Source organism: Syngnathus floridae, chromosome 6, assembly GCF_059516105.1.
Source record: "Syngnathus floridae isolate MCC-2025c chromosome 6, RoL_Sflo_1.0, whole genome shotgun sequence".
NCBI classification, from domain to species: Eukaryota; Metazoa; Chordata; class Actinopteri; order Syngnathiformes; family Syngnathidae; genus Syngnathus; species Syngnathus floridae.
The window spans coordinates 785,576-794,777 of record NC_142418.1 but is presented as its reverse complement, the minus strand read 5'-3'; the positions used below and the strand labels follow the sequence as shown (position 1 = coordinate 794,777).

Genomic DNA, 9,202 nt, shown 5'->3' with positions numbered 1-9,202 from the left:
TTTACCCTTTGGGTTTGAACTTGTTCTTCCAGCCAGGTTTAGGTCCAGGTTTCTTTTTTACTTTACGATCCTCAGAGGTATTTGGAATTTGTTGTCGCTTGTTGGGCCCAGTTGGTCTGTAAAAAGAAGTGGATTTACCTCCTGACATTCTGTCTCCAGTCAGTTTCAAGTAAAAAAGATTGCAACCTCTTGAGAAGTATTGACACAAAATGTCAATTTTCAATTTAACAGACATCAGCTCTCAGACCTCGCTCCCCTTATCAGACCGTTAAATCGAGGCTCCAGTGTACACCTTAGATCAGTGGTTCTTAACCTGGGTTCGATCGAACCCTAGGGGTTCAGTGAGTCGGCTTCAGGGGTTCGGCAGAGCTGGTATGTCATTCTCTCCCCCCCGTGACACATTTACAATAGTCTTTTGTGACCTTGTGAGTTTTAGTGAAGCCCTGAAGAATGTTTCTAAAAGTCAGATTAACTTAAAAATGTTTATAAAGTGTTTAAAAATACAATAAAATGACGATTCATTATATTCGCGACTAATTTGATTTAGTTTGACTTAACCATTTTGTGGTAAATATATTGTGTTCTTTCAGAAAGAAAGTGCCAAAGATCCTTGTGTAACACATGCAGCTTCTGTCTGCAAGAAGGTTGTGGGTGTTTTCTTCTTCAGCTGGAAGAAGGAAGGGGATTTGAGTCAAGCTCAAAAATAAATGAAACTACTTCAATTAAAGTAAACCTCATTAAAGTGACACAAAAGTTAGGATAGTCCATTTTTCACTAACCATCCCAGTTAATGTATTTTTTAATTAAGAAAATTAAAAAAAGTTAGCATTTTCTAATTTATCCATTAACTTTGGAAAAATAATGAAACAACGAATGCCTTCAGAAACATCCACTTAATGAGGAATATGGCGCCCCCCTCCCTTCATGTCTTGATTGATGACGTCACTGAATCAAGCGAGTACAATTTCCCCATTGGAAATCATTGTACAGATATTGTTTGTAATGTCAAAATAACAGGAATCAAACAGCCTCAAAATGCATGTGGACACCTCTACTTAAGCCCATTTCAACCTCATAAACCTGAAAAACTGTCACTGACATACGCAAACACGACGTGTTCTGAAAGGATTTATGTGAGCTGAATTGTTCATAAATCGTTCAATCAATTACATAAAATCTGTAAGGGTTCTTACATTATCCTTTTGCCCTACGCCCTCAGCTCACTGTCTGAAAAGGAGGTGCTTTAAATAGCCACATAGAGCAGAAGGGTCAGCCTCCTCGCTAGAAGTCTGGTGCTCCCAATCTTTCCAGTAAGCCGACCTCCAGGGGTTGTCCTGCAGTTAGTTATCGGGAATGGAATTGGAATGCAGCCAGCGGCGTGCAGAGAGCCTCTTCACTGAGCGCTGTATTGGTATTGGCACCCCTTCTTTTTCTGCATCCATTCAATTTTTGCATACATTGGTATAAATCGCCATCATTTTTGTTTAGTTCGTCCAGAAAACATTTTCCACAAAGGCTTGTGGTTTGTCCAGGTAGTTCTTGGCAAAGTTTAATTGTACCTTTTTATACGCTTGCCTCAGGTAAGGTGTGTTTGTTGGCCTTTGACGCCCTGTTTGGTTCAGTGTGCAGCATATGGTACATTTGAAACCATGATCCCAGACTTTTCCAGGTTGCCGTTAGGTCTTTGAACGTTCAACGTGGTGTTTTTTTCAACCATTCGCAGCAATCATCAGAGACCCTTTTCCCAGTGCCACTGTCTCTAAACCATACAGCATCGCTGGTCTCACCACTGCCTTGTACACCATTCCCTTCATTTTTCCTGATACGCTTTTATCACACATCACCCCTGACACTTTTCTCCACCCGTTCCACGCTACTTGGAAGCGCTTCTTCATCTCTTTTCCACACTCTCTGTTGCTCTGGACTGTTGACCCTAAGTACTTAAAATCCTCTACCTTCTGGATCTCTACTCCCTCTAGCCTCACCATTCCACTTGGATCCCTCCCATTTACACACATGTATGTATTCTGTCTTCTTTCGGCTAATCTTCATTCCCCTCCTTTCCAGGGTATATCTCCACCTCTCTAGATTTCCTTCCACCAGCTCCCTACTCTCACTACAGATCACAATGTCATCTGTGAACATCATGGTCCATGGAGATTCCTGTCTGACCTCATTTGTCTGCCTGTCCATCACCATTGCAAACAAGAAGGGGCTCAGAGCTGATCCTTGATGCAGTCCACCTCCACTTTGAACTCCTCTGTCATTCCTACAGCACATATCACTCCTGTCCTGAAACCTTCGTACATATCCTGTACCACTCTCACATTTCTGCCACTCCAGACTTCCTCACACAATACCACAGTTCCTCTTTGGGCACCGTCATATGCTTTCTCCAGATCTACAAAGACACAATGCAGCTCCTTCTGACCCTCTCTGTACTTCATCATCAGAATCCTCAAAGCAAATACTGCATCTGTAGTACCGTATTTTCTGCACTATAGGGCGCACTTAAAATCTTATAATTTACTCAAAAAAAAACACAGTGCACTTTATAATGCAGTCCAAAAAACATCAGGACTGGTTTGATGACAATGACAGTGTGATAGAACAGCTCATCTCCAATAAAATGAAAGCCTTTGATGCCTGGCAAAATGACAACATGCCCGATCAAAAGAGCGGCTCACTCCAGAGCTAAGGCGGAAGTCCAGAGCCGTGTGAGGGAACTCAAGAACTCCTGGTGGACAGAAAGGGCTCTGGAAATCCAGACTCTGGCAGACTCTGGTGATACCAGAGGCTTTTTCAGCGCTACCAAGGCTGTTTATGGCCCAAGCTACCTTGGCCTGAATCCCTTGCGGTCGAAGGACGTGCAGGAGCTGCTGAAGGACAACGAGTCCATCAACACACGGTGGAAGGAGCACTTCCAGGAACTCCTCAACCGTGACAGCATAACCGATCCAGACTTTATCAGCCACATCCCCAAGAGTCCCATCAGAGAAGACATGGGGGAACCTCCCACCATGACAGAGGTTCAAGATACCATCAGGAGCCTTAGGAACAACAAGGCCACCGGTCCAGATGGGATCCCAGCAGAGATCCTAAGAGAAGGTGGACCAGAGCTCCTGTACCACATCCACGCCCTCCTCCTCAAGGTCTGGGAAAAAGAAGACCTTCCCTCAGAGCTCAGAGATGCTTTAATAGTGACCATATTTAAGAAGGGGGACAAGGCAGAATGTGGAAACTACAGGGGCATCTCACTCCTGTCAACAACAGGCAGAGTCATTGCCCATGTTCTGGCGAACTGACTGCTACCACTGTCTGAGGAAATACTCCAAGAATTACAGTGTGGTTTCCGTCCATCCAGAGGTACAGCCGACATGATCTTCACGGCACGCCAACTCCAGGAGAAATGCCGTGAGCAAGGGCAGCGTCTGTACATGGCCTTCATAGACCTGACAAAGGCCTTTGACACTGTAGACCGCCAGGCCCCATGGAGTATTACTAATAAGGTACGGCTGTCATGAGGCAGGATACTGAGGCTTCTACATGATGGCATGTCAGCCACAGTGCTCACCAACAGCGGCTCGGAGTCCAAGCCCTTCACAGTCGAAACTAGTGTGCAACAGGGATGCATCATTGCACCAACTCTGTTCGCAATCTTCATAGCTGCAATACTCCACCTTATTGGCGAGGAGCTGCCTCAGGGGATCCCAATTGTTTACAGGACTGATGGCAGGCTCTTCAACCTGCTCAGGTTCAAAGCCAAGAGCAAGGTCTCCAACACCACCATCATGGAGCGCCAATATGCTGATGATAATGCCATCGCAGCACACTCTGCCGAGGACCTCCAGGGCATCCTGAATGCATTTGCTAAGGCATACAGAACCCTGGGTCTAACATTAAACATCACAAAGACACAGGTCCTACATCAACCTCCACCCAACCAACCATCTACCTAACCCACCATAAAAGTGGACAACACCCTGCTTGAAACCGTTGACCACTTCCTCTACCTTGCCAGCCTTCTTTCATCAAAAGCTGACATAGACTCAGAGATCAACTGTTAGAGTGGTGCTCACTCTAACTTATTTGCAAGAACCATACGGGAGACTATATGCCCTTTGGGCACAATCATTTGTCACTGTGCATACAGCGATGTTCAAACGAAGTCTGACTTTGGATTCTTGCAAGAGAGTATTTATTGAGAGAAAGCAGGGTGGAGGTGACAGGTTTGGTGAACCCCCGGCGTCTGGTGAGATCAGAGCAGGGGCTGTTTTACGATCTAATGTAAACAGAAACTAGTGGAGCATTTTAGATGACTAACTAAGCAAGAATGTTTCCACACTATTTGGAAAGTTTCAACAACTGAATGGTTAAACTTCCCAGAGTCAAGGAAAGGTGAAAGGTTTAAACAAAGTTAATAATTCTAGTCTACATTCCAACATAATCATACCATCAAGATAATTTGTCAACCCTAACATCAACCATCGCCTGAGCTGTGCTAGTGGAGCTAGTGCGAGTCTTTGAAGACCGGGATTTAAAGGCCCAAACCAAGCTCCTGGTCTACAGGGCTGTTGTCCTCCTTACCCTGTTGTACGGAGCTGAGTCATGGACCACCTATAGCCGGCACCTCAAAGCCCTATTCAGGCACTGATGTTTACGTAGATTATCTTAGTCCGATATTTACATTTGTGGGACAACTATGTAAACAAGTAATAATTTAAGAACAGGATATATTATTTGTATATCTGTATGTGCACTAGGAAAAAAACTTTCCTGAGTCCACTCAGTGTCAAACCGTGGTGGTCTATATAAATTTTGCTTTGCTTGTATATCAATAGTTGGAAATCACACAAAGACAATATTTTACTATTTGACAATTTCAAACATTGTGTTTGTGAGGAATCCTTTAACAGTGCTTTTAATAGCGCGTCTTAAAAGCTGTGTTGGTATTTCAGGGTCAGCACTAGACTGGTTCTATTCCTATCTATCAGACAGGACGCACCAAGTGGTCCATGGCAATGCGTCCTCTGAGCTCTATAATGTTACATGTGGTAGCCCACAGGGATTGGTACTCGGACCAATTCTATTTAATATTTATATAATTCCACTTGGTGACATAATACGTAAATATAATATTAGTTTTCAATGTTTTGCGGATGAGACTCAATTATATATGCCGTTATCGATGACAGATCCGCCGGACTGCTGTAATCTTGAGGCGTGCCTTGCAGAGATCAAGCAATGAATGTCTCTCAATTTCCTTCGCCTTAACCCAGATAAAACTGAAATGTTGATAATTGGTCCAGCTCGTTATCAACACTTATTTAAGGAAACCACTATAACTATAGATAACCGTGCTATCACTCAGAGTGATACGGTAACTAATCTCGGGGTAATATTTGACCAAACGCTCTCCTTTCAAAAACACATTAAGAATATAACCAGGATTGCGTTTTTTCACCTTCGTAATATTGCTAAGATTCGTCCGATCCTCTCGACCGGTGATGCGGAAACTATTATACATGCGTTTATTACATCACGCCTGGACTACTGTGACGCATTATTCTCTGGTGTTCCTAAGTCCAGCATCAAACGTCTACAGTTAGTACAAAATGCTGCTGCAAGGCTGCTCTCACGGACAAGAAAATTTGATCACATTACCCCAATATTAGCCAACTTACATTGGCTCCCAGTCCATTTAAGATGTGACTTCAAGGTTCTTCTATTAACCTATAAATCATTGCATGGCTTAGCGCCTTCATATCTCGTCGACCTAGTTGTTCCGTACGTCCCATCTCGTAACCTCCGTTCGCAAAACGCTAGTCTTTTAGTGACTCCGAGGGCCAAAAAAATGTCTAGAGCATTTTCTATTCGGGCTCCAGAGCTTTGGAATGCCCTACCAATAGATATTAGAACTGCTACCTCAGTAGAAACATTTAAGACATGTTTAAAGACACATTTCTATGATATGGCCTTTAATTAACTTGCAGTGGCCGATTCGGCGGGAGTTTGTGTTTTCGCTCCCCGCCCACCCCTCCCCGGCTGGGGAGGTGGTTCGGTGACACCCAAGCTGACAGCGGCTGTCTGGATTCTCATGGACCAATCAAGATGAGGGAACTGCAGCGGATTACCCTCCTCGAAGACACTGCCAGGACAATCGAGGGCACCTCCGGCAGCTCTTCGCTTTGATTTGGACATCCATTTTTTCATTGATTTTTTTTTTATATTATGTATTTTATGTGCCCTCTCTGCATCCATTGGAGCCTGGTGATCCTGAAAGGGGGATCCTCCCATCTGTGGTCCCTTCTCAAGGTTTCTCATTTTTCCCCTGGTAGGGTTTTTTTTAGTTTTTCTTTGCCCTTTTGGGAGCTTAAGATCAGGGGATGCTTTGAGAATAATTGTCAATTTGTTTGTCTATGTGAAGCCCTTTGAGACTGCTTGTGATTTAGGGCTATATAAATAAACTTGACTTGACTTGACAGTGGGATTAAATAACATAGTATTGGTAACCACTTGGCTGTCCCAAGATCTGCCATTGTCAAGTGACGCAATCACATTCATGATTGAATTCGCCAATGTCGCCTTCAAATTATTTTATTAGAAAATTACTGTCAGTAATTATCAGTGACACATGCTTGTGAGAGTATTTTCAAGTCATATAGTTTGCCCAAACGGTATGTTATACCGGGCACTGTTTCTGCAACCCCATTTCTATTCTAAATATAAATAGTGATAACAGTGAGGGAAATTGGAACACACCTGTCAGATAGATCACTATCAGCGTGCTCGTCCTTTTGCTGCTCCTCAACAGAAGAAACTGCAAATTTTTGAGACAAAGTTATAATCAATGTACTTAAGGAATACAAACAGATGAAGAGAAGATACATAGAGTTACTAAAGAAAAAGTGGAGTTTCTGACTTAAAGGTTGGTCAGAATGGATGCATGACACCAAAGTCCAAGTAAAAGAAAACAACAGTCAGTGGACAAAGTCCCAATGATCGTCACAAGCAGCCATATACAGTGAATTCTTGGAAAATGACTTTTTCCCATTATTGCAGTATAGTTTTTCTGTGTTCTTTATAATTGTTTATGTGAATGTTATAAAATATATTCAGTTGAGTTTCCTTACTTTCTATTAATTTAGAAGAAAACCACATATTTAAATTGAATATTGAGTAGAGATTTGCTTTTACTTTGGAAACCAACAACTGAACCAGTAACTGAATCACTTTCAAAAGTTGGCAAGCACATCAATGTCTCCTGTGTGCAATGGTGTGCTGGCTAATCAGGAGTCAGGACGTTTCCCGGAGGGCCGGTCCAATGTGGGGCCGGTGGGGGCCATCATTTTACAGGCTACAAGTTACTTAAGTTTATTTCATGATTTTAATTCAGTCCATTTTCAATTTCACCATATTATGACCTACAACACCCCTTTTGCATCACAGTTCTCTTCCCTGTGTCTAAAGTTGGGAGATACCTTTACGTGTTCAAACCCCCACGCACCCCCATCACTCATTGAAATTGGTAGAGTCCAATTTAGCTCGTGTGCCTCGATGACGCTAGTTGAAGGGAAGACTCTTCAATATGGGGGTGGAGCTGGGCCATCATTTATGGGCTACCACCGAATTAAGTTGTATATTTTTTTTATTCAAGAAAATCCACCACACAATGTCATAGAACACGTTTTTTGCATCGCAGTTCTCTCTTATGCGTCTAATGTTGGGGTATACCATTGCATGTTCAAACGCCCCTCCCCCCGCACTCATTGAAGTTGATAGATTCCAATTTAGCTTCATGCCTGGATGACGCTTGGTGTATGGAAGAGGTGTAGCCAGTGAATTAAACGTTGGACAGAAAAAAGCCTGGTGGGGCTGAAAAAGCTCGGATACAAAAAAGGAAGACTTTACAGGATGATGCTGCCAAGTGTGCAAAATTCACAAATATGATTTTAAGAAGACCAACTGAAGATGAAAATGGTAAAGAGCCCAGGTTAGGGGTTTAGGGCACAACACGGGCTAATTAGTATGCTAATATCAGGCTTGGATGCTCTGCTAGCTATTCACCTTGCATTTTAGAAGATAAATATACTGCATATCGTTTTAGTAATGCAAAATAATATTAATGATGCAACATAAAACATAATTCAAATGCTACAGTAGCCTACTGACTATCTTAGTTATGTGTTTTATTATATTTTTTTATTTTTATCATATATATATTATTATCTTTTATTTTCTGTTATAGTCACCCACTGTCAGCACTTAAATAGTGGAGTCAAGTGACATAGCGGTCAGGATAATAGAGGTATTATTCTATTATTCTGTGTGCCTGCCATTGGGCCGGTGGGATTTGAAACTCCGGGGCTGAAAAATTGTCCCAGCATGCCACTGCCGGTGGGATATTGCGTTTTTTTTGTTTTTTTTATTCACAAAAATACTAAATGAATACACACCAATAAATAATCTATAAAATTGTAATACACGCAAATGCAAAACAAAATGTTATCCATTGAATCGATGGAATTAATTAATCTAAAAAAATATTCGATAGTGATAGCCCTACTTGAATCATTTTGTTTGCTTCATATCCATTGTGGTGGTGTCAATCACAAAAGTACTGGTATTTTTTTGTAATGGACAAAATTATGGTGAAAAATATTTCCAAATGGTTACTACAGTACATTATATTGGTTGAAAAGTTGGGCTGTTAGGAAAAATGCTGGAAATTTCATTGAAAGATGTTAAACTTGGAATGATGGGTTAAATTGTAACTGTACCTTCAGCGCTGCAAGTCCAGTCAGCAAGTGCAGAACTTTGAATCAGTGGAGAGACTGCTGGTGAACTTTGCTGAGCCTGACAGATTACTCCAACTGCTGTGCTCCTTTCGTCACAGTCCACCTCCCCTGCAATATTTCTTACACCGTTTCCACGCTCTCCTGAATTGAGCACATAACCAAACCTGGCTGAGGTGGTCTGTGTGTCCATAGAGTAGCTGTGGCCATCAGCACAACACCACACTGTTTTGACCGAGCCCCAGCACTGGCCCTCAAGCACCCCCTTCAGGTCAGGGCAAGATTTGCAAGCCTCTCCATGATGATGAGCCCATGACACAAGGTTGTGAAGGCATGCGGCGTTTGAAGAAAAGAATGATGAACCTGGATGAAAGAGAAATTATAACAAAAGTGTTTCAGATTGTAGT

At 42.4% G+C, this 9,202-nt stretch overlaps 1 protein-coding gene across 12 annotated transcripts in view; it reads right to left on the bottom strand.

The window, feature by feature from the left end:
• Positions 1-9,202, bottom strand: part of znf276 (zinc finger protein 276) — a 94,049-nt gene that overhangs the window by 66,600 nt on the left and 18,247 nt on the right. For 10 of the 12 annotated variants that reach the window (XR_015859202.1, XM_088379665.1, XM_088379666.1 and 7 more), the window contains 3 exons: positions 8,781-9,158; positions 6,763-6,820; positions 6-116 (listed from right to left, as the gene is read on the bottom strand). Coding sequence is in view for 11 of the 12 variants with exons in the window: in XM_088379665.1 (XP_088235791.1) it covers positions 6-116; positions 6,763-6,820; positions 8,781-9,158 (547 nt within the window). In the remaining variant the exon portion in view is untranslated. The remainder of the gene's footprint in view (positions 1-5; positions 117-6,762; positions 6,821-8,780; positions 9,159-9,202) is intronic. The other 2 variants (XM_088379670.1, XM_088379671.1) reach the window with 1 other exon arrangement.